The sequence below is a fragment of the Bombus bifarius genome, unplaced genomic scaffold (assembly GCF_011952205.1).
Source record: "Bombus bifarius isolate JDL3187 unplaced genomic scaffold, Bbif_JDL3187 scf7180000008008, whole genome shotgun sequence".
NCBI classification, from domain to species: domain Eukaryota; kingdom Metazoa; phylum Arthropoda; class Insecta; order Hymenoptera; family Apidae; genus Bombus; species Bombus bifarius.
The window spans coordinates 4,988,922-5,014,474 of NW_022884386.1; the positions used below are offsets into that span (position 1 = coordinate 4,988,922).

Below are 25,553 nucleotides of genomic sequence, written 5' to 3' on the forward strand. Positions count from 1 at the left end.
AAATTCTGTTTTATTTTCTTTTGTAGAGTTAAACAGAGACGGTAAAAGTTTGTATTTTTATTGCTTTAAAATCAAACCTATATTGATGTATATTCAATTACAAGCATACTTTGGTTCTCTTTTTTTTGTTACATTTCTAATAATTATCTTTGTTTAAACACGTGTGTTTCAAGAATAAAAAAATTACTCCGAAATGAACGAGTCCTTTTATAGACGCTAAGATACGATTCAAGAAAGTTTCCCGAATCTTCGTGTTTTGGGTAGAACACGGATCAACTGTGTCGAATACATGTGTATAATTTGTTGATCTACGTCCTATTCAATTTTCACGGTAGATATTAGAATCTACAGAGGAAAATTTGTAATTTCTCTTTTCTTTGTGTTTCGATATGTTATGTAAAATGTAATTTGAATGATTTCTGCGACGTATAGCTTTTACGTGATAAATTCACGGAAGGCATGAAACCGAAATCGAACTGCTTAGAATTACGATCACTTTTATATCGCTCCATTTCCAGGATATATATTGATAATTTGAACAGTCACTTTGTTATACGAAGCTCGGTAAATGATATGCGACTAACTAAAACAATCGATATAAAGCATATGCAGCTCCGTAGCAAAATAGTTCTCGATATATTTTATGTACAGTCAGTGTAATGTTTTCACGTATAATCGTGTACTTATATAGAATAACGACAGGCAGTGTAGGCGTAAAATAAAATTAGTTAAAAATTGTTAACTAAAATACGGTGAGTGCAATTTAGCACGTATCCGTTGCTACCTACAGATAGCGTTAATACTGTTATACCTCGTGTACCGTACAAGATGAACTTAAAAGGATATAATCTTCCATTAAACAAGAAACTACTTGTCAAACTCTCAGCGCCGGCGAAAAGACAAAACGTTCGGAAGATTCGAATGTGAAACGATGAAATCGAAAGATACGCGCGAAAATGATACGTGAATTTCAATCCTACTCGATCGTCTGCTTCTCGTGATCGTTGAAGGGAAAATAAGAAAAAGTTAACTGAAACGATCACGAACTTGAAAAACGTTGTCCTACTGAATGTGCTTGTAACTGATCGGAGTTAAGCATACGCGAACGCGTTTACCTTTTCAGTTTCATGCCTTTCCAGTCGATCAGACTTCACAAGTAATTTGTTTATAAAGTTCGATACAAGCAGGAGTACGCTACGCTCGTTATCCGGGACTTTGAGTAAAATGAGATCTCAGCTTCAATTTTTTTTTTTTTTTTACGATTTAATACACGTATCGTAACACATTTTTGCAATGACGGCGTGTTGAAAAGTGCGCCACCGCGGTACAAGATGAAGGAGTCGTAGGCACAAAACGCGTTCTTTCACCATCGGCACGTCAATTCCTTACTGTTATACGCGTATAGTAATGTAGGTGGAGCGATTTACCAGTACTAAACGGTTGGGATCGACGGTTAAAATTATCCTCAGTCAGCAGTGACAAGTTTACAGTGTATTCGGTAACATCGACATTAATAAACGATGTTTGATTCGTTTTAAACGATGATCGTAGACGAAGTGACAATAATAATCAGCTAAACGATAATAATAATAAAATAATAAAATAATATAATAATAATATAATATTAATAATAATCGTAATAATAATTGTAAGAACGAAAAGAAGAAGAGCAAAGTTAATCGTGGTAATAATAACGATAATAATAGCAATAATAATAGCAGTAATAATGATGGCTGTGTGGTGGTTTTAATTTGATAACAACGGCGGCATGACATCGTGACGATGGTGTGCAGCACCGAATCTTGAGAAGCGGCTCGACTTCCGGCATGTAGCAAGGTAACGGCCTCCCTCATTCCGGATCAACTGCAGCTTTTTCTTGTCCACGGGTTTCTTCGCGCACTGCCGCAACACGTTTCCCAAAAAAAAACTTTATCTGCACTTCTGTTACACGCGCACTGTATTGTCCCCCCCAAGACTGACGATAACAGACAGTCACTTTTGTCTTCCACTTTTCTTCTTCTTCCGCTTGAAGAAACAACAGCATCTGCAAATAAACCAAACACTAATAGGACTTAGAGTCGTCTTCTTTTGATCGCCTTACTCTATGACACCAACATGCAGCACGACAAGGCATTCTAAAGCGGCGACAAACCGAGTTCTTTTCTCAAATCAATTTGCTAAAGTATTAAATTCCAAACGAACAATCGACACACAGGCCACTCGTCAAATAAAAAAACATAGAGGAACAAAAAGGCAAACAATGGATCTAGGATTACGGTTACGGCTGGTCATAGAGTTTGATTAGAATCGAAATCGTCATGTGTAAAGTCCATATTCTCTTCTTGACATTAAAGTACATCCGTTACATCGTATATTATGAAACAAAGCAAAGATCATCGAAGTAAAAAAGAAATGAATATTGCAAATAACGTATAACAAGATTAGATAGATAAGGAAAGTCATCGAATATTATATTTTGCCTTTATGTTGCACAAAAGAAAATTCTTTAATGGCCACTTATATCGTGATATTGAAGCAAGTTCAGGAATCGGTCTAGGATCGGCAGTGGACGTAGGAGGGTATAAACTTCGACGTATCATCTTTCCGCATCCACGACAATGCATTTTTGTCGTCGAACATTTCTTTCTGAAATAGGACAGAGAGGACATTTAACACGTATCATGCAAAAAATACTGGTAATACCAAGATTAAAACTGTACAACGAGACAAGGATGTAACTTTTCTATTAATTATCTATCGTATTAGTGTACTCTGTTCAACGTTGGCTTATATTTTTTTTCTAATACAGTCTTATGCTTCTAATACGTCACATATTCATGCACTAGTTATAGAAGCGTTATTGCCTCAATCGTAATTTATCTTTCGCTTATCAAGGAGAGTTAGCAATCTACTAGTCATACAAAAAGAAAGAAAATATATAAAGCAATCGCAATACTAACTTGGTTTCGTCGACCATGTCCACTTCTTGAGGTGCTGTGATTGGCGTATTAGAATGTCCTGCAGTAGGATCATCATTGGCTAGTTCTCCATTCGTCGAGGACACCACCTAAATACATAACAACGTTATCACCCGAAAGATCGGTTCTACATGCATAGACTACCAAAGGATAATCAATTAGTTAAAACAAAAATCTATATCCTCGATATCGATATCTCAAATATGAAATCTTACGATTCCTACCATAAGTTTGAAATATAAAATGCACAGAAAAATACTCTACCAAGCTAATACGAAATACGTGACAAAGATATCTTTATAAACATATACACGTGTATAGATAAAGTTCTACGTCGAAGGTCCAAGCCCATAATTTACATCAATCAACAAATATTTGTAAGACGTCGTTAATTAAACTCTAAAAATATGGTATAGCTGATCAACTTGGTTAACAAATTACTTGTTTTTACTCGCGTCAATTATGTTCTCTCGAACTTCGGGAAAACATGGGAATAAAGAACAAGAGAAAGAGAAGACACGATTATGGAAATGAAGTGAAGACTGGATTAGTGAAGTAGTAACTGAATTAGAAGTGAATCGATCAACGAAACAAACGTTCGCATGCGGCAACAAACCAATTTGCATAAACTTCTAACTGACCATAATCCGGCGTTGCTTTGTCTAGAAATAGAGCGAACGGTTTACTTCGTGGACGCGTCTGCACGTCACCTTCTCGGGCTAAGAAAATGGGGGAACAAAGGCGACAGATGGATAACACGGGCAGGAGGTGCGCTGTCTCTTCCTATTCAAACGTAAACTTACGCTTAAGAGTTCATCGCACGAGATGAATGACATTACAGACACAAGGCGTGATGTTACTTTCTTTTTTTACTGCTACAAAATCAACACACTTTTGTTTGGCTAAAAATATTGTGCAAAAAGACAAAGTCATGTTCGAATAACTGTAATAACATTACTAAAATTATTTATCAATGAAATGGAAATTATAGATCAAACGGATGAAAAACACATAACAGAAGGGAAGAAGAAGAAAGAAAAAGAAAGTGGCTTTTGGATAGGTAAGTGAAATAGATGGGCATAATGGATTGTACAAAGGATTGGCAGGGTTCACTCACCTGTACAGAACCGTGCCTATCAGCGGGTGTCAATGTACCACCAGCTCCTGATTGCTTCGCAGTATCTGTCCTCGAGGTTCCCACCCATTTACCGCCCCCGCCTCCCACCCCTGGCTCTGTCACATCCTAAAGGAATAAGCACTAAAGACCACTTTTCAACGGCAATAAAAAAAAAAAAAAATTAATAAACTTTATGCCACTCGAAGCTGCACCCAAATGTGAAGATCATCAATGACATGAGTTTTATCGTTGTCTGTCGCCCGTTTAGCATGGTATAATTTTCACGATTCTTTGATATTTATATCTAAGATACTAATAGAATACTATGCGAAATTTATTGATAGAATTTTGTAAATGAGATTAAGTGATCTTTAATTTACTCGATACTCGCCAACTAAATACGTGACTAACTACGTTTAAATTTATCGTCGATGATAGAAACAATACTAGAAGGATTGCCAACAGGGATTTCAGATACGGCATGTCCTAAGTCGCTTCTTCACACATGTATTTAAATGTGAAATATAAAAGTTTGCATATTTAACGAAAAAATTAATGAAATTCAAATTGCTCTTAGTACCGTTACTTCGAATCAAGCTGTGTCATTGGAAATCGTCATGACTGCTTCGAAGCAGAAGAAAGAAAGAAAGAAAAAAAAACTGGTTTATCTGATATGATAACCGGCCATTGCATACATTCACGTAACTACAATTTTATCCCGAATCATCTACGATAAGATAGAACATGCATGAAGAAGTAAGACCAGCGTATTACAAGATTTTGGTGGCTTACGTAGTTGCCTTGCATTTCGATGTGAACCTCATCCAACGTGAGGACTACATTTTCCTCAAAATCATCGCATTCCTACACATCGATGATTTCCATGTTTCGCAAAGAAACAAAATCGTATATGTAATACTTTTTTTTTTTTTAGAAAGTCCAACTATCTTCGAATATGCTTCGAACGTTTTCGGCAAAAGTCCTGAATCAAATTTCTACTTTTGTATCTTAACATTTATTATCTCAAGAACGTTCCCTTTTCGACAACTCAATTGCAAACAGCTTTCGTGAAATTTGTTTAAAAATATATGTATATATATATATATTTGTATTTTTTTATTTACTTATATATATATATATACCGACGAGGTGTATACTCATGCTGTTATTTAAGATAGGTAAGCTTCACACAACCATGCTTGTTTCTTGTTTCAAAAGAAAAAAAAAAAGAAAAATAGAATATCGAAATGAAAGCGTATACGTACCTTGTACGGGTGCCGATCACGATTCGGAGATACAATAATCTCTTGTCCAGTCTGCAGGGATCCAACAGGTGTGGACTGAAAACGAAACACAAATATTACATTCAGTGGAGTGTATTGTTTATCAGACGATGTTTACAGATAGATCAATTTCGTATAACATACTTGAAGACAGAAATGAAATAATAATTGACGGTAACATTGGACATTATTATTTCGTACATTGCTCTTCGAACTGGAGAAGATAAAACGGACATCCATATTCAAATAAAAATACGACATTACCATGACTAATATTATCTGCAAACGTGAAGCATTCTAAATTAACTGGTAGAAACATGCTATACCATTCATTCACTGTAAGGATGAAAAGAGTATTACCATAGAGAAGATAGTTCCCATACAGATTAGAAATCTAATCTACGTTACAGTACTGGCATTCAATGTTCTACAAAGGAATAAAAAGTTTTTTAACCTGTTTACCGGTTCGTTTATTAATACGAAACTATATTCTACAATTATATGCTCTATAATTATAAAATTCTAAAATTAAAGATCGATGGTAAAGACAAATCAATTTCAATCGGATTATTTTCCCCTGTAGATGTAAATATAATTTCCTCTGTTAACAAATTAAAGAAAAATGGCAAGGTAAACGACGCACTTACCATACTATTTAAATATAAATACTATATGTATATAAATATTGCGAAAGAATCTTGGTACAAGCATAAAATAAATAATTGAACATAGGGGCAGGGAAGGAAATATGCATGCTTAAGTGGTGAATGCAACTCTTGCGGACGTAAATGCGAATCTCGGTCAGAACGAGATATCGTGTCTCTAAGGAGGAATAACATTTTCATGCTCAACGAAATAAAAGTCGATAAGCTCCCAGTATCGTTCCATGCGCTTTACGAGCGATTCTCTCCGAGCAGGAATACACGCTTCTTTGACAAACTATCTTGGTACAGCGTCGTCCTTTTTGCATACATTAATAGAAAGTCGGTGTACTTTTTTCAAATAATTTCGATATTCAAGCTGTCGAACACGCACACGTCTGCGTACAGGTAATAAAAACGTGAACTTCGCGTACAGTTTATCACCCACCTTATCAGATTTAGTCTTTCCAATGTGAGAGGGAGGAGCCGTCCTCAGAGCTCTAAGTTGATCGAAGTTGTGTGGCTAGAGGTTTATTGGGAGCAGCATGCAAACGTTAAAAATCAGTGAAACATGTTTTTCACCAAAAATAAAGACGTAGGGCCGATGTAAAGAAGGAATTCCTCAGGACGACCTACTTACCCAGAAGAGACGATATCTCGAAGTTTCTACGCGATTATCGCTAAAACTACTATGTACAATATAATGAATACGCTCGACGAGCCGCACGAATGAAACAGATATAATCAAGAGGTATCATTGATAAAAAAATCTTTTAATTTACGTAATCAAATAAATAAATGTGAACATTATTGTACATTGCGTTAATCGTAAATTGGCAATCGTTCGAATATGTAAACAGAAAGAAAAAAAGAAGGAAAAGAAAAAAAGAGAACTCCACTATAGGTTTTGATATCGACTCTTGCGATACGTGCTTCGTCCCTGGACATAATCGACCATCATGTAACTCTCCTGTTATTCTGTCTTCCTTTCTTGCATGCATTGCGAAGGGGTAAAAGAGAAAGTGACGTATACAGGGATCACTTGTTCGTCAATGGATCACGTACCATCGTCTTGCCAGTCCAGTCGAATTCTCCGTCGTCGACAAAACCTCGTTTCTCATACAGGTCGTGGAAAAGGTTTCTCAGGTACTCGTAGTCGGGCGTCTCGAAGAAATCCAATCTACGCACATACCGCAAGTACGTAGCCATTTCCTCGGGATGTCCATCGCAGAGAACCTCGATCGGCGTGTTCCGCTTCGTATCGCCGATCTTTTGATATCGTTCTTTCAACGTGTCCGCTTTCAGCCCTTGCCACGGAAGGCTACCGCGCAGGAAGTACATCAGCATGTTCCCTAACGCTTCTAGGTCGTCTCTTCTACTCTGCTCTAATTACAAAAATACGAAAATTAAAAATTTTGCATCGGTGGTGTTCGTATAAATTTTTGCCTCGGTCTATGGTTACAGCGAAGGCGTTTTCTGACGAGCTGGCGTTCTAAAAGATACGTCAAAACAATTTTATGAGAATACAACATATATATTCTATCGTATATGATGTACATTGTTCTTCAAATGTTTCATTCGTCCGAGCATATATCCGCTATAACCATAGTATAATACCAAAAGTCTATATGACGCACGAGAACCAGGACTCATTTTTTTCTCGAAATATAATCAAGAGATATAAACGACGTAACAATTGTCCGCGGGCAAAGCAGAAACGTTGCCGCGAACGTTGCGAAGAAACATTCTTGGTGGATTTAATATAGCGTAGCGCGGCGCGTGCTCGCTTACAAACTTTCTCCGGGTCTGTGAAGAACGAGCAAGCGGCGAAGTTTGAAAAGTTTGTGCAGATGGGCCGGCGGCCAGGTTGTTGTTGTAGCCGTCGTCTTATGCACGGATATCTAAACCGAGGTAAAAGTTACCTTTTCCAAGATGCGTGTTGATGCTCATATAACGCGCTGTGCCCGTCAGACTCTTGTGTTCCCGGTACGGTATGTGTTTGTTCGTCTCCAGGTCTATGTACTCTTTGGCCAGTCCGAAATCGATGATGTGGATAATCTTTTCCCGTTTGGTTGTGCATCGTCCTATCAGGAAGTTTTCCGGCTTGATATCACGGTAGATCAAATGCCGACTATGAACGTATTCTATCCTATGAAGCTGTGGAGAAGCAATATTTCAATTAATACAAACAAACTTATCATCTAGTATACCTATATCAAAATTAATTATCGCTTTAAACGGGAAATCTACGTTAGCAACGTCATAACGTAGCAAAATCGTTGATTTAATTTAGACGAGACGATTCTTCGACAATTTAAAATTCGAACAAACATAAAATTGATACATTAATATCACTTACGATCTGTGTGGCGATTTTGAGAACGGTCTTTAGGGTAAACCTCCTACCGCAGAGGTCGAATAGGTCCTCTAGACTCGGTCCGAGAAGTTCCATTACCAGAGCGTTGTACTTCCCACAAGGACCGAAGTAGTATACTTCTGGTATACCCTCTGTGCACGATTAATCACATTGATCGATCAGAATATTAATTATTTCAATAGAACTTCAACGTTTAGATTACAGATACTCACCATGTGTACCTAATAATTTGTAAAACCTATATTCTAAATGTAGCTGCGGCGCCTTTGACCTCATTGGTTCCTGAAAAGTCCAAAAGAGACGTCGTTTTAAAATAAAAGTTCACGACCAGAAAATCGTATGAAGTTAATGGGTTCTTATTTTTATATATCCACGAACTGAACGAGATTTCTCTCGGAGGTTGTTAGAATCGACGGAAAGACAAATTGTTAAAAGCAATTAAGCAACTTCCACGTATCTTTCTCTATCGTTAAAATGGAATTACACTAACGGGAGGACTCTAGACAAAAGTCGTGACTGTCTCAAATTTTAATGAACTCACCAATTTAATCGCTACATGCTCGTTATTGTAGAGGTTCTTCCCTGAAACAAAACCAAAGGTAAAAGGTTTACGTATGCATTCTACGATTGTACCAATTACACGGATTATGCACGCGCTATCGATTTCATTAATACCTTTTTAGCGTCGTAAATACATACTGTTACAATATTTCATGGATTGCGCGGACTTATATATGTATATGCATATAAGTATAATGCATACGTATATGTATATATTAATTATGCTCGTTTTACGCAATAAGAAATATCAATTCGAGTGTATCTCATTCGTGTTTATTAACTTTTTGCTTTATCTGTGTATTAATAAATATGAAACTGATAGACATGAGCTGCGATTAATTACGAGAAAAAAGAAGCGCGAGAAACAGCATCGTACACGTCGTATTAATTCTGTCACGTTCGTCTCCGCCTCCATTTCGACAGCACCGTAATCGCGCAATAATTCTCCATCGAGGGACGACCTCCTCCGTTGATTGCACCTCGCGTGAGAAATTGGATTGACCAGATTTGTGGGCTAACGTGTGCGGTTGTTGTGGTATCATGGTTACTGGTTATTAATGCACACAAAGCTTTCTCGCTGCTTTTGAATTTATAATAATTCAATTTACACGCAAACAAAACGAAATTCATTAGACTGTATCTACAGTGAATCCGTGTTTTAACCAATTATCGTCCTGACGAGTGAAATATTTTAGTACGAAGTGCACCTATCCTATGTTTTAAAATCCAATCGTGGACTTTGCATAGAATAGCGAAATCCGATGGATATTACGAGGCACAATTAGTCTCTGATATAATAACGAAAGAAAGAGAAAATACCTGAGAGCTAGTAAGAACAAATCTAAGAAACGAGTTATTTGAATCAGCGCAGATGTATTGTGTAAGAAGTAATACAATAAGGAACAAATAACTCTCAGAGATAGCGTAATATGTACATGCGATTGAATTGAATTGACAATACCAACACTGAACATACTTCTTTTGTTTTGACGAGTGCAAGTTATTTCACTGTCTATCGCGATTAAAAACTGATGAAATAGTTTTGTTTCTAAACGTAGATCGCTTAAAATTTTGGCCAATTACAAAACAAATGACCTATCTAGATTTAAATAAGCCTACCTTACCCTACCCATAGGAATCTATATTTTTCACTGTCCTGGCATATTCGTTGAAACGACAACTCGTCAGAACACATTGCGATCGTAGCCTTACGCGAACAAAATTCTGTCGATGCATCAACGAGGATCGTGACACGAAAGTGGTTTCCAAAACATTCACCAACGAATAAAATCTCGTCGTCCGTCGAATTCGTATGCGCCAGGACAAAGATACTCCCTCGGTGACCTTATGAACGCCAACTTCGTGACGAGAATCTTTGTACGGCGAGGCAAAGTCTCCAACAACTTCGCTTTGCAAACTATTGTTCAGTTATATCGTCGGGGAATAAGGAAACGGAGACGTTCGAGAACGAAAGTACTTTTCCTACTTCTGAATAGCGATTGAGAAGTTGTTTGGTAGTTAAACAAGCGTATATCAAGCCACGACAGTCGGTAACACGCGTTTCATCAACACACGAGCATTTGACATTGCAAAGAGATTCTTCGGTATACGGGACGACTTCACAGGGGAACGTAATTTTGTGAGCTCTCCAATTATTCACTGACATTAACCACTAAAGTCGTTTAGTCGAGGACCTATACAGTTCGAAATTCGAACCATTGTACTGATTCGAACGACGCAGAGTTTCCAGGCGCCACTCTAATCGCAGTCGATACAACTCGCAACGACAGCATGAAAATCGATCGTAAGCGGACCAAGTCGTTGGTTAAGACCTTTGTTTTTTCAGACTCCAAGTGTAAATCTACATATATATATATTCAACAAATTTGTACAAGATTTGAAAATTTAAATAGAAAAGATCTTTGTTCGTGCCAGGTATTTTCTCTACCGATCCACGTTAAGTAGCGTCGATCGTTTGTGCTTGATTCTTAGAATCTACGATTTAAAGAGTCTTACGTGAGATCACGATATCTACAAGTCACGAACCTCGACATACTGTCGGTCAAAAGTTTTAAAGAAGCCCCACATGTATTTTATACGTATAGAATCTGCGAATTTATTTGTTGAACTATTTCAATTTAATATCCCAGAAGGATCCTTCGGAAGTAATTCTCCCGTACAAGATTGCTCTAGGTGAACTTGAATGCTCAATGGCGAGCCAGATTTGCAAAAGTGTATTTTTCTCGTGGCTCTACAACGGCCAATTATATGTTCAGCGATAATACATTGTAATTATTGTAATCGTGTTATTCGTTTAGCTGCTTTCGTCGTGCATGAGATCAAAGACTCGATGTATCTTAATATACAAATAAATAAATTTTATTAAAAGATAACTGTAGGATTAGCTATCACCGTGTACAATTCTTTATTCGAAAATCTATCGATGTGAAGGAAATTACTATCGATATCCACAGTTTTAATTTTTCAATTGAAAATTGTACTGGCAGAAAATGCAGACAGATAGGAGCAAGTTAAGTATAAGAGTTAGGATTAAACATTTGTTATCGTGTTATTAACAGTCACCTATTCTGACGTAGACCTACATATTATATCTATTTATTGCTCTTATCAAATATTATTCCGTTTTATAAAATTGTAATTTTTTAACCTTTCCTCTGTCCACCATTAACTTCAGATACAACTGGAACTTAGATACAAAGTAGACCCAAATTTTTGACCGATAATGTATGCGATAAGTCGCGTAAGCCTACTCAAGAAACCGACACGGTTCAACTTCGCCAAAAGAGGAACTTAGACTAAACCTGCGATTCTTACGATAGCACCATCAGGCTCACGCGAATCCGGTCGATTAAGGAGGACAATTGGAATCTCGATCTGGAATCAGAGTCTCGCGGATCGCGAATGAATTACACGCGAATGTAATTGACGAGTATGTCACGACGTTGAATCAGTACCGGATCTCACGTGCCGACCGAGACGAGCTTAATTCATGCGCGTGAACACGAATAGACGTGTGGTTCTCATCTAGCATTAGCACGTGACGATTCTAACAGAGTGAATACGCGGTAAGGATTCTCGGTTACCAGCTACAAATCGTACCGATTGAAAAGAAAATATACTCAGCTGATTAATACTATCGAAGATCTAACGTCACGTAGAATATATTTCCTAATGCGTATCCATCCGGTCGAGCTTCCGTTCTGATTTGTGTCGATCCATTGAGTGAAGACGCTGAAACGTGCATGGTCATACGAAATGCAACGACTAGAGAGATTTCTCTCGTTGCGAAAACGTGGCCATAATCACAGGCAAGGAAACCGGATGCAAACGGACAGTCACGTATGCTTAATTAAACAATTAATCGAACCGAGACGTTATCACGGGATTTCATACAGTAGATAATCTCTCGTTGAATTATCGGCAATGATTAAGTTTGATAGTTTGATCGGAATGTAAACGATGATCGATGAGTTTCCGGAGCAGATTGTTACGAAATAAACGAGATTAGAACGAGCGTACAGCAACCTTGGTCAAGTCTTGGTCTACGACAAATCACCGACCAAAGTAAAATAAAGAAAGATAAATGTTCATCCAGCTGAAAAAGACGTGCTCTTGTTTCCGCCAAAGCTTTTCCTACACAGAGCAGCTACACGTTGATCCAATTTCACTAAGAAGATAGTCGACAATGGAAAATATGTCACCAGGAAACCGCAAGACCCGCGGAAATTATTACAGCTCCGAATACCGTGGAAAAATTGATTTGTCCTCAAAAATAGGCCGACTCCCGCAGAGCCGCCGCGATAAACTCTCCGAAATATTCCGAGCGTCTTTATAACTAAAACGATGTCTACGATGTCTGAACGAACGTTCTTCTATTCGAAGCTCTCCTCTCCTAATTTTCTCTTTGATTAACCAATTAATTATGAATCATACTTTTACGGTGTAAACACATATAGCTAGAAAACTCGATGCTGGTAAGGTCAATAAAATTAATTCAATTAAATAAAATCTTAAATATACGAATAGAAGATCTGTGCATTAAAAAATGCAATAAAATGATCTTTGAAAAATACACCCATGCTCTAATTATTGAAAACTACGCACATAATTAATTTTAGATTCTCCTTTGGAAAACGAAAAAAAAAAAAAGTGAAAGCGTGTATAATCGCGAAATGCACGATAGGTTTTCGAAACGAAACGCGACTCGCGAGATGGTTCAACACCGAGGAGGTACGACTGCCGTGTTGTGCTCGTCTCAAAACCGAATCGCCGTAACTCGCGATCGCTTTCTCCCGCTTTCGTTCCGAGCTTCCACGATCGATGCCAATTACATAAAGCAGAAATTACGAAACGATCCCGGCCCGTACAGTTTGTTTTTCGCAAGGTTTAGAGATCGGTCGCGTATAATGCGTGGAACTCGCTTAAAATTCGCGCCTGCGACCGACCGCACGTTTTACATGCCGACAATTAACGCGTCCGTAGCTCGTGCTCACTCGCATGCCTACTAATTGCAAATTAATACTCGGATATTATCGACAGCAGCTGTATTTTACAACGCGCCTCTCGTTCTTTCCCTGCTCGTCTATACGTGTGATTCAATTTAACCATTTACTCGCGTGAAAACCTGCCGACCCCGAGGGCGAAACTCGATTAACGATAATAATGAAACGGTTCCAGGGCAAAGAGAGCATATTTTATTTTTCGCCTTTAAACATTTTTTTCATTTTCTTTTTAACGGCAGCGATCTCTCGGACCAGCAGCCTTTTACTTGTCGCACGATCGAGCAACGATGAAACACACGGTTACAACGGGTCACCATACTGCCTCTGGTCGACGTTTCGAAATTTTCTCGACGATCGATCAATTACGATGCAAGATTCAATCGCTGCAGGCCACAAAATCGATTCCGTGATGTCCACGATGTCGTGATTATCGAGTTTTCAGGCTTCCGCAACCTTGATGACGGAGTAGTAGTTCATTCCGGGGGAACAGCTTTTTGGCTTGAAAATGATGACGCCATTGAATTGCATCGAGATATTAGTAAGAAAATTGGATGAGAAGGGTGCTTGTCAACAAATTTTAATTCGAAGAGTTAACTAGGAATTTAATCTCTCGTTTCGATCGAATTTGAACCGGATGAAATCAGAAAGCTCTTGCGCAATCTTACTAATATAGCCAACCCACCTATAACACATTAAACAAAAGCAAAACAGTACGATGGAAACATTCGTACTATATGAATCACCAATTGACAATGATCGTTCAAGTTTATTAAGTCGTGCTATATAGAACCGTATCGCAATTTTTGCACCGTGCATCGAAACCATGCTTTTTGAGTATCGTATTATAAGAGGGTTGAATGTATATATCCGAGTACAAAATTGTTTCTAAAGTTCAATTTCTTTTATTACCAAATTTATTAGTGCGATAGAAAGGACTCTATCTGTCAGTATTGATAACGTGCCATTTGCAACTTGTATAATATATATTTTGTACTTTACAAGCGATATTTTACAATTTTAAAATATATATTTTATACTTTACAAGTGATATTTTACAAGTTACAAATTACACGTTACCAATACCGACAGAGTCCCTTCTATCGCACTAATAAATTTGGTAATAAAAGAAATTGAATTTTAGAAACAATTTTTACACAGAAACAATTTTAAGTAGCCGTCACTTGATTATTCTAAGTGATGTAAAATTGCAGAATTACAGAGAAGCCCGCGACATACAACATGCAACTCGTCAATTTGCTAATATTACCGGTTAGTAAATTATCATGCGACAGAGGCCAGGTTGGTTTATTCTCACCATTTAACATTATTCACAAAAGAGGATGACCAATGATTCGGGAATGAGCAAACGTTTGTGGCAGAGTATCGATAACGAGTTAGAAACCATTCGGAGAATAGCTCGTATATCGCTTTAAACACATTAGAAAATAACGTGAAAAAGATAAGTTTTTCTAAAAGCTAGTAAAATACATCGCAAATTTGTAGACACTGTGTAGCAAATATAATAATACATAAAAGAGAACGAATTTATATTGCAGTTCAATATCTGCACCATCTACTACGGCATTATCTTTGCGATGCCAATCTCAATTTTGTCGATATTTCAATTAATAACAAGTACCAATAACATTCACTAATAACGATTCGTATAAAGATATCGGCGAGAAAACAATCGAAAAAACAGTGGAACAGTCACAACACAAGCAACAGATATGTAGATACGAAACGAAGGATCGAACAATCCGTGTCAACAAACAAGAATGGTGTATAGCCTCGACTTCGTTCATCAAGCAAGCATTTGAAATTAATACGCGCTTACGTAAAGCATCGAGGTCAAGTAATAACGCTGAAAGAGCTATTGTTTCTAGTGTTTCAGCAACGAACCGAGGTTTTTAGCCGCAGACATTCTGTCTATCCTAAGTTTGATAGCCAGTAGCAACGACTCTGGGACCCTGTCCTGGGTCTACGTATAGGAAATGCCACTCGTCGATTTGTACGGTATGCACTTGACGCCTTTGACCCAATCCGTATAAACGGAGAACGTGCATACACCGAACCCTCTTTGTGACGTTTACCAGACCGATAATTAGAGCCAGAGTTAAGTGTACACGCTTGATAATTAGACTCCGAGTAAGCCTATTACGCGCTTTGCGTCTTCGATTGTACCAGCGAACCACAATCGACGAATTACTCCGCAGCATTAAGGTGTACGATATCTCGGCCTGGGAAATTCCCATGACGTGGCAATATCACGAAAACTTGTAATTTCAAGGGTTGGAAGCCTGTTTATTTTTATTTCATATATAATAGCTTAAGAAAGTATTTGGTCATCTATAGAAACTTTTTTTGGTGCTTAATATAGAAATAAAATACGATGGCCTTGATATCCGTTAATCGCGTGTGTTATGAGGAAAAATAAATTACACTCTATTTTTAAGATTCCATTAAAGCTTGCGTTTGAAGATTAGCAAGTATCAACTTATGAACGGAAGTACACACTTGTACTATCTGGAATCTATGAAAATCAAATGCAAGAAAAAAATGAAAAGCAAATGAGTTTATTAGATTGTTGAATTACCTTCGCCTTTCCTTTCGTGTACGTAAGGTATTAATTTCATAATAAATATAACATTGCTGAATAAACCGTACTTCTACAATTTAAAGAAGATAGAAGTAAGACATTTTCATTAATTCTTTATAATCAGGTATTGAGAAAGGTTTTTATAACGACGAATCCGATACCAATAAATTTCCATTTCTTTCGAGCAAAACAGTTTTACGAATCCTTTTTTGTACTGGACGCTTTTTATGCATAAAGTATTTTAAAAAAAAAGACGATATCCGAAGAGATACGGACGTGAAGAAACGTGGAGAGCAGTAGAATTAAAATTGTCTGTTAAAATCGACCGTAAAGTGTTCGAGATCCTTCCTTAGATTCAGAAGTAGCAATATTTAAATTAAATTTATTTTGGTGGTGTTCAACCTGTTGCGTTTATCTTGTTTCGCATGATTCTTGTTTGGCAACAAGATTTTTCTCTGGAATAATCTGTTTACCCGAGTGAAGGCAAGGGCGGAAGCGATAATACGACGACGAAATCTCAAGATCCAATTACGGAGAGAGTGGATATCGCGGAAAGGATTCGGCGGAAAATCGAATCCAGTTTGGCCGGTTCGCAACAAGCGATTCTTGACGGAAACGACGACCGACCAATTTGTTCGACTGGGTAATTTTGCATGATCGGCCCACGACCGGATTCCCCACTGACTTTGACGACTCTTCTTTTCTTCGCCTCGACACTGGGTGATAACAGAAAGTATAAAAGGAGCAGCGAAGCGTCGAATAAATGCTCGAGGCGAGAAAATTTCCTTACGCTCTCGTCTGCTTGAACTGCTCGTGCGAGAAAACTGATCGATCCAGTGCCCCTTGTAAATAACGACACAATCTCGAGACCCGCCTTGCAACGACAATTTTTCTCAAGAATCTCATTCACAATGAAATACTTTTCCTCGCGGTGCTTCTCTCGAAGATCGTTTCCATCGAGAAAAGGAAAATCAATGATATAAATTATCGTAGCCTGGTATCGTGACTTCTTTGAGAATTACCTCAACTAAATCCTATTTTTATACAGTTTATACGTGTGCTATATATGGTAGTGCAGCATTAAAATTATTAACTAGGCAGAATGAGTTGATCCATCATTCGAATTGTCAATCTCTTGGACACGATAATCTTTTTTATTTAGAAATTTCCTATAGGTACTGATCTAAGTAAAATATCAAGTTTTATCATTTCCTTTGTACCATGTTTATTTCTTTTCTCGTTTAATTTAAAACATATAGTCGTTTGTTCCGTAATTATTGTATAATGAGATTTTATTTGATGCGATAAACTTCATATAACACTGCTGTTCTCCTCGTTTATCTTTCACGTTTGTATTACTAACGACAACCTTCCTCCAAACTTAGAAATGAAAGATATAGAATACACAAATAAAATTTGTACGTCTATATAAAACGTTTAACTGAACGAAAACCAAATATTTAAGTAAGGTTAAACATTTAAACGCTACTGGTAGCTTAATGATATGTATTAAAACGTAACTTTTATTTTCGGTTATATCGATCCGAGAACAGCGAAGTTGAAGGACACAGAAAAATGCAAATGTTTCAACGTATCTTAAGAATTGCAAAAATTCCAGACAGAACGTTTTGATGAAAGAGAACAGTATAGATAAATAAAGTTCCAACTCATAGTCAATTAGAGAAGCATCGCCGTGTTTCTAAAGCAGACGCGATTTAGAAGTTTCACGCGAAATCACGCAGATTCAAACAAAACTTGCGCCACGTACGTTCGTGTTTTCGTCCCTCTTTTCGAGCGAATTTATTTTTTCCTTGCTTTATTCCTGGCTATATTTTCGGAGAAGTTCCTGGGTGCGTTAGTTCGCGGCATTCTCCGCATACCAGACACATGAGTTGTGACGAAATGTCGGACAAACTGGACCACCGTGAACAACACAGAAGCCGGATAACATATAAAGCCTTGTGTTTGGTTCGTTTGCAAAAGGTTTCCCAGTCGCACGCGGAAAATCTAATAAATCGACCACCAGAGGTAACAAATAGTTCCTTTCCTAGCCTGTTGATTTTTATCTTCGTCATCGTGTAAGTGCCTTAAGGAATCGGCAAAGAAAATGGTCGAGTTCTATATTATTATAGAATAACAATTATTCGATTATACTCGTTACGACGGCGATTCAATTAAACAGACGGTACTTTCTATGACTGCATTTATCACGGGGATGTTTTTCCCCGGCGAGAAAATATACCAAGTACGAAATCAAATAAAAAATTTTACCGTATCACTGCCAATTCATAAAATATAGTATCTCAAGCACATGTTCCCTTTCGTACGATTCTGTTTGCCGGAAAAATTGAAATCTCTCTCTCCATCGTCGTTTGTGTCTATCTCCGGGTTTAACAAGATACGATTACGATCTCTGAATAGAGGTGGAACAAAGAATACCCCGATTAACAGTCAGATCATCTCTACGTTTATCTATCATCATCAACTAACGTGTTGCAAATGTTGAAATTCTTATTCATCGGTTCGTTCGCGTTAAGAACGACGAACAGAAATTTTCCTGAAAGCGGTGCGCTTCCATAATAACTGATTTCCTTCTAGGAGTTCTTGATCGCTCAAAGATTCCACGGAAAGTTTGTAAATGTATATACAGCGGAATACTCGATAATTCTATTACGATATTAACATTTCCACGGAATACTCGAACACGATGCGCTAAGATATCGGTGTTACGGACGAAAGTGAACGCGTCACCGGAAGTTTGAAAGAAGTTCTGGCGTTCGGCCAGGAAGTTCTGAATAAGATATTCCCTACGATCGAAGTCGTTATTCGGCGACCGCTTCGTTGGGTCGAGAAGCGAGAAAAATTGGCGAAGTGATGAAAAAAAGGAAAAAAGAAAAAATGATTTCGAAGAGAGACAACGCGCAGAGAGGCACATCGTGACATACATATGGATATTAAAGTTGAAAATGACAGCGCGAAATCGCGTGAACTTTGAAATTTTCAGCGATTCGCGATATGGAACTCGATATGGCATGAAACCTGTGCCATGTTCTATATCGTTTGCAAAACGTTTTTTCGTGCATCAAATCGTTTCTGTATGGCCGTGCATGCTATCTAACGGGAATCCGAGTTGAAATGAATCGGCGGTTAACGAAGACGAATGCGTCGGAGCAGAAATCAAAAGACGGATGCACACACGGCAGGAGAATTTTTCTACGCGCGAGAACATCCGGAACGGAGACATTAGATGCGTTAGAGACGTTCGAATCATTAAGGCGAACTTTCATTTCGTCGTTTCGTATTCACAATGAAAGGTCATTGGGGGGTCAATGATATGCACGGTGCAAAGAGATAATTTGAAATATTGGGGGAAGGCTGTTGCAAAGCGGCAAGCAAAGATATTCGACGGGTATAGAACGTATCGTACGGCCGTGTGCGTGACGTGATCGTGCGCACAAAATGCAGTCATGGTTTAACGTTATATTCTGCTCAAAACGCTGTATCGATCGTAACTCTTCCGCTCGCGTAGATCTCCATCAGCGAGATATCGTACACGACTCTCTCACGCGATCGCTGTGCCGCTCAGAAATCGTGTCTGTAATTCCATGTAATTTCCTCGTGACGATTACCAATATTTCGTCCTCTTCATCCGACTTTTATCAAGGAAACGTATTGAATCTAGCGGAAATATTATCCACGACAGTCTTTTTTTCTTCCGCTTCCTCTCCTCGTCCTCTATTCCGGAGGGGGCTTTGACAAAACGCTTTGAACACAGTTCCGTGCTGCAAGAGGTAAAAAAAGAGAAAAAAAAGAGGTAGACATCGACGATGCCTCTTTTTCATCTTTCATCGTTATTCGTCTTTTTACCAGGCAGACATATTTTCCACGGTCATGACAAGACTTTGTAAAACGTGACAAATTTTATATTTATATTTCGCTGCAAGTGCCTTTAGTCGCGCCGACTACGGATCATTCAACGATCGGAAGAGGTGTCCATTTTCAAGTTCTTAGAACGACGAATGCGATGCGGGTCGGTTGCACCGTGATTGCGCAAAGCCGAAGCTCTAATTCGTCGAAAGTATCATCGGCACGACGACCGCTTGACGCCGTAAGTGCGCATTCCTGCATTCACTCGCGACACTTAACAGTGCCACAAAACCAGATTCACCGAATGACTCGGACGTCTTCCAGAGGCGAAGGTCATTGACTCGGGCCCGCAATTAATCAATGCTTTCGCATAATTAATCCGGCGCCTCGCCATGTCGCCTGCAATTTGCGACAAGACAACGATTTCTAATAAAGAAGCCACGCCCTTGTCGGATCATCGGTTCCTCCGCGACCTTAACGGAGATTTTATCGCGTCGTTTATACGTCAGCATGTTATTTTTCGCTGGCCGTTTCGTGCAAAATCCAACACGTGTCGTGTTGTATTTTTCTAAGTATTTGAATTACAAAATTTCCGAGTTTGAAATAAATATCATTAGCTTCGATTGTGCAGTAGCAAATAGTAATATATGGATCGTGGATTTGCATGAATTTGATTATTTAGATTTTAACGCTAATCTTACCAAGCCCGGTCAAATGACCGGTTTCAAAATTTAATTTAAAGTTGCACATTCATTGTTATCTCTTTCGTCCGTCTAGCTTTACGTAAATTCTTATATTATCTGATCAATCGATTTCTCAATTTTTGTTAATATAAGAATTAATATAAGCGAGTTAAATAAATTTCGATAATATTACCACGTAGTAATAGTTAATGTGTAAATTATGAATCTTCGCGAACTTGATTCGACGCGATAAGTCATATTTCTTATTCTTTATCGGGAAGCAGCTTTAGAAATGTAGTACGTTATCCGATCAACCCAGAAAATAGTTGTTGAAAGCAATCCTTTCGATGCAACATCATCTTTTATTATTTCATATTAGTGAGATATCATAAGCGAGGATGTTTGCAACGCATTGAACATAATGAAGCGAAATGACGTTATCAAGGATTCAGAGAAATGTGAAAATACATGCATTCCGTATGTGAAAATAGTAATTTGAGACAATTTTAGACAGCTTGTATGGAGTTAGCTGAATGAGCCTGATTTCGGTGACATGAATCGGCATAGATATCGGTATTAATGCGATAATTTTCGAGTACTATTATCGTCTCAAGTTACTTTGATATACGGAACGCATGTTTTTTCATGCTTGCCTTCCGAGATAACGCTATTTCCATTTTTATGATACCGAATACTAATAAATAATAAAAGTTGATTTTACATCGAAAGAATTACTTTTACGATCTATGTTGATTAGCCCCTTGTTATTAGACCTACGTCTATTTGGCTATACATTTACTCTTATCTTACTTCTTTCGGCGAATACTACAAGGCTTTTAGTTCAAGTAAAAACATAAAACCAGAAGGAGAAAAACGTTGAAACTGAATCATTCTACGTTTATATTAGATGCAAAGAAAAACTACGTTTTTACATCTAATTCCCTAGTATTAAAATCATAATCATAATCTCATTAATCTAGGAAAATACATCAATATTCATAAACTCATACAACTTTACACTTTAATGATTGCATAATTTGACGCGTATATAGCCACAGAGTCGCAATCAATCAATAACATAATATGCTAATCAAGATCCGTGTCAAAGATCGCGTAGACGAACAGAGAAAAAGGAGGAATAAAAAACAGATGATAAGTGTGTTTTTCTAACTTGAAAACGTGGCAACGAAACTGGATCGAAAATTTCCGTGCTCTTAACGTGGTTCTTCGTGCGCAATCCACGAATTACGTAGACATAACGAGATTGCGGGTCGATGGTTTGTTACAGAGCGTTGACTGTGTCGTTACGGGCTTGAAAGCGAAATATCCGGAAAACTCGCACGCGTTACACACTAGGAAAACCTCGATGAATTGTATCGCGCGTAGCTTGAACAAGCTGGGTTAATTACGCGAATGGATAAAAGCATTAGCCAAAGTGGAAAGTGTCGCAGGTTAAACGTCGCCGTTGCTCTTGGCGACGATGCGGCTATTAAATGGAACACGTGAAATCGATGTGAAGGAAGAGAAGGATAGAGAAAAAGAGAAGAAGAGAGGAAAAATTTTCTCGATTCACGGTGAATCGATGAAGAAATACGAGGTGACCGAGACTACAGCGTTAGGAACCGGCATATTCCGTGTACGAGCACGTTATTCTATTCGCATCGAAGAAATGACCGATCGAAGCAGAAAGCTACTGGGAAGATTTTATCAAGCCGCTGCTCTGAGTAGATATAACCTGTCTTACCGGTGCAAACGAGACTCCGGGAAGACAAAAATCACGACGACAAGCTGGAAGAGTATCGAGCTGACGTTGCACAGCCAGCCAGTTCTAAAGTGGGAAGAGCAACGTGGCGGTTTTGCATTTAACTATTCAGAACGCAGCTCTACTTATTTACCTGTTTCGTTGAAAAACAAGATCACGGCGCATAACAATGACGCGGATGGTATCGAGATTATACAGAAGAAAAGGGTAGCCGGCGCGGGGCAAAAGTAGGCCACTCGAGAGTCTAACAGTCGCGTATACGATTCCCATTCTAAAGGTGTGCGCGCTGTCCTCGTTAAGAGGTAGAGGGTTGCGTCGTTAAACGCAAGAAATATATTCCCAATGCGAGATAACGGTATGGAGAAGGAAGAATGGAAAGAGAAGGGAAAGAAATAATCGGCAAGGAGTCGATGTTTTCGATTACGATCGTCCGACTGACGTCGTTGAAACGAAAGAGTGCCGCTGCTTCATTTCGAATTTCAAGCTGACCGTGTTCCAGAAAATCGATATCCCGAGCCCTCGACGACAGTAATGCTATTTTAAAGCGCAACGCGAAAGCGTAATAATAACAACGAGAGTTGCGAAGAGGCCGTGATACGGTGCGCCACCAGCCGATCGAGGGATAATTAAGAGAAGCCAAACGAACGATATCGAGAGAAACCGGATGAACAAAGCGGAACGCGACGGCGCTGCGAGACGGAGACACGACATCGCTGATGGTATATGTACCTTGTACATAGAGCACACAAGTAGGCGGTGAAAGGGAAAATTATGCTCTGGCGTGACTCGACGCGGCCAAAGCAAAGATGCACGTGTTACAGATACATTCGATTTTCCAGGCGCCCGATAACCTCGTCGAACGAAACGTCAACGGAGAATCGCGCGCACAGTTTGCACGATAGACCGTTTGCAATGCAGAGTAGGTGGTCGAACGTAGGTAGAAGTAGGTAGGTAGATATTGGTAGATAATGCTAGAATAGGGTGGTGGCACGGGCGGACGATAAAAAGTGGGCCGCAACGCATGTTCACCATGGAGAAAAGGAAAAGCATCTCTAGGTCCACGTGTTGAGAACTCGTGCGCGGACACTTTTAACCCTCTAACCTAGTCGAGGAGAGCTGCTTTATACAAGCCATCAACCAACCAGCGTACCGACTGGTCGACCGAGCAACCGAGTCGGCCCAGCCTTCCGACGACTAGAAAATCGAAGCAGAACGTACGAGAAGCGGAGGCAACATCGCTCCCATCGATCGTGACCTACCAGAGAGAGCCTATTCCACCCTCGGTGCCCCTCTCTTTCACCCTATTTCTCGATCCTTACCCTTCTTTTTTCCTCCCCTCCCTTCTTTTAATCTCATCTTTCTCCTCGTATCACCCTTACCCCGTTCTTTAACCTTACCTGTGCGTGAATATATCTATCTTCTTTCTATGCAACATCTCCCTCTCTCTATTATCATCCCTTTGCTTCTGCATCTCTTTTCAACGTGTCTTCGCTCGTTCTCCATCGCATCGATGGCCCCTCCGTGCGTTTCGAGTCGCCTCTCTATCGGGCTGTTCCCGCAATAACGACGCACGCGTGCCACTCCATATCGGACGTTGGTCACACTTCGGCCGTACTGTCTCTGTTTCGCCGGCCTCCTCTTTCCGGCTCTTTTCTCCCCTTTTTTCATAACCCACTCCCTTTCCCCCTATCAGCGCTTTTTCTCCGCTGCCATCAGCCACGAGCGCGTGCCGTTTATTCCGTTGCGTTACACAACGAGTTGGGAACTGTATACACCATGCAAATCGAATTCCCTCTCCACAGTCATCCAACGATGAGCTACCCTTTGTATTCGGATGTCGCCACTGTTGGCGGTATTTGAAATTTATTTTCCAAATCGATCGGTACGGTAAATATTCATTAAGTCAAAGTCGCATCGACTAGTCGGCTGCGCCATCAGAAAAATATGTCGACCGCGAAGGGTTAAATCTTGGTCGAATTTTGTCGAGTATGCTGTTAAAAAAAAAGAGTATTTTTCCCCCTTTCATTCTGTACGATTTTGAGGCAAATATCTGCGCGATACGGGAGTTCGCGAAATGAATTCACACAGATGACCATCGACCGTGAAACACTGCGATGCTTTCATTTCGAGTTCCGTAGAGTAAGACACAGTCGACGTGTTTTCCTTTTGCAAATTTCAGAGCAAGATATCCTGTGACAGTCTGATTATTTTGGGGCTATAGGTTGGTTATTAGGTCGGGTAAAAAATGTTCTCGTTCATTTTAGAGAACTTCGGATCCAATTTTCGCGGAAGCGAAACTTCATTAAGCAAATGGAGGGCTTGTAAGAAAACGAGCCACGTTACATCTTTTGGCTTCTTTCGTAATATCATTTAGTCATCGTTTTGTTAAAAAACGAGACTCGCAACATGGAGGAATCGATAATACAAAAAATGATCGGTATTTTGACTTATTCGTAAATATGTACTCGGGAATTACGTAATACTCGTGAATTGACACAAGAAATTCTCGCGTTTCGCTTGTTATCAGCTATCGACAACGATACGCGTACATGTGTGATATAACTATGTACTCTCTTGAAAAATAATTGAAGTTGAGAAAGCCTGGCGCAACGCAACGATGCGTACCAAGTTCGTTTCAAGGTGCCAACAAGTTCTCCCTTTGACATTACATCCCCTAAGAAAGTAACACGATTTCATTCGTCGGTTTTTTTTTTGTAACTAAAGAAAAATTAACAAGACCTCGGGTTGACCCAATAACATTCGAATCCTCCCACTAACGTTATTCAGCATTACAGAAAAAGGTCACTCGAAGGAAAAGTATAGGAGATCTCCTACGAGTATTTCATTTATTTAATAAAGTTATCTGTAATTTATTTTACAAGCTTACGTCGCCTGACAAAGGAATTTATCACTATTTTCGAGTAGAATTAAAAGAAAGGCTTCCCCACGAACTCGATAGTTTAGAGGGAAAAATCCTAAACAGTTCGATTGCAAATCTATCGTACAATTGAACTTCGCTTCATCGTGTTACGAGCAGTTAGCGGTAAAAAAAAAAAAAACAAATATCCCGCGACTATTCTATTCGTTACTAGGAAAAACTCGATACGAGTGAAACGAGCAGTCTTTCGTCAAATTTGTGACGAATGTTAATCCAATTTCGAG

At 38.9% G+C, this 25,553-nt stretch overlaps 1 protein-coding gene across 15 annotated transcripts in view; it reads right to left on the bottom strand.

The window, feature by feature from the left end:
* Positions 1 to 119: 119 nt before the first annotated feature.
* LOC117206675 (casein kinase I) overlaps positions 120 to 25,553 on the bottom strand; it is a 58,596-nt gene continuing 33,162 nt past the window's right edge. For 2 of the 15 annotated variants that reach the window (XM_033446194.1, XM_033446204.1), the window contains exons 2-11: positions 8,938 to 8,978; positions 8,609 to 8,678; positions 8,379 to 8,527; positions 7,942 to 8,176; positions 7,085 to 7,404; positions 6,468 to 6,542; positions 5,361 to 5,435; positions 4,096 to 4,221; positions 2,961 to 3,067; positions 120 to 2,062 (exon numbers count right to left, since the gene is read on the bottom strand). In XM_033446194.1, the coding sequence (XP_033302085.1) occupies positions 1,993 to 2,062; positions 2,961 to 3,067; positions 4,096 to 4,221; positions 5,361 to 5,435; positions 6,468 to 6,542; positions 7,085 to 7,404; positions 7,942 to 8,176; positions 8,379 to 8,527; positions 8,609 to 8,678; positions 8,938 to 8,978 (1,268 nt within the window). In that variant the 3' untranslated portion in view covers positions 120 to 1,992. Of the gene's footprint in view, positions 2,063 to 2,444; positions 2,647 to 2,960; positions 3,068 to 4,095; positions 4,237 to 4,887; positions 4,960 to 5,360; positions 5,436 to 6,467; positions 6,543 to 7,084; positions 7,405 to 7,941; positions 8,177 to 8,378; positions 8,528 to 8,608; positions 8,679 to 8,937; positions 8,979 to 25,553 lie in introns of those variants that run through there. The other 13 variants (XM_033446196.1, XM_033446197.1, XM_033446195.1 and 10 more) reach the window with 13 other exon arrangements.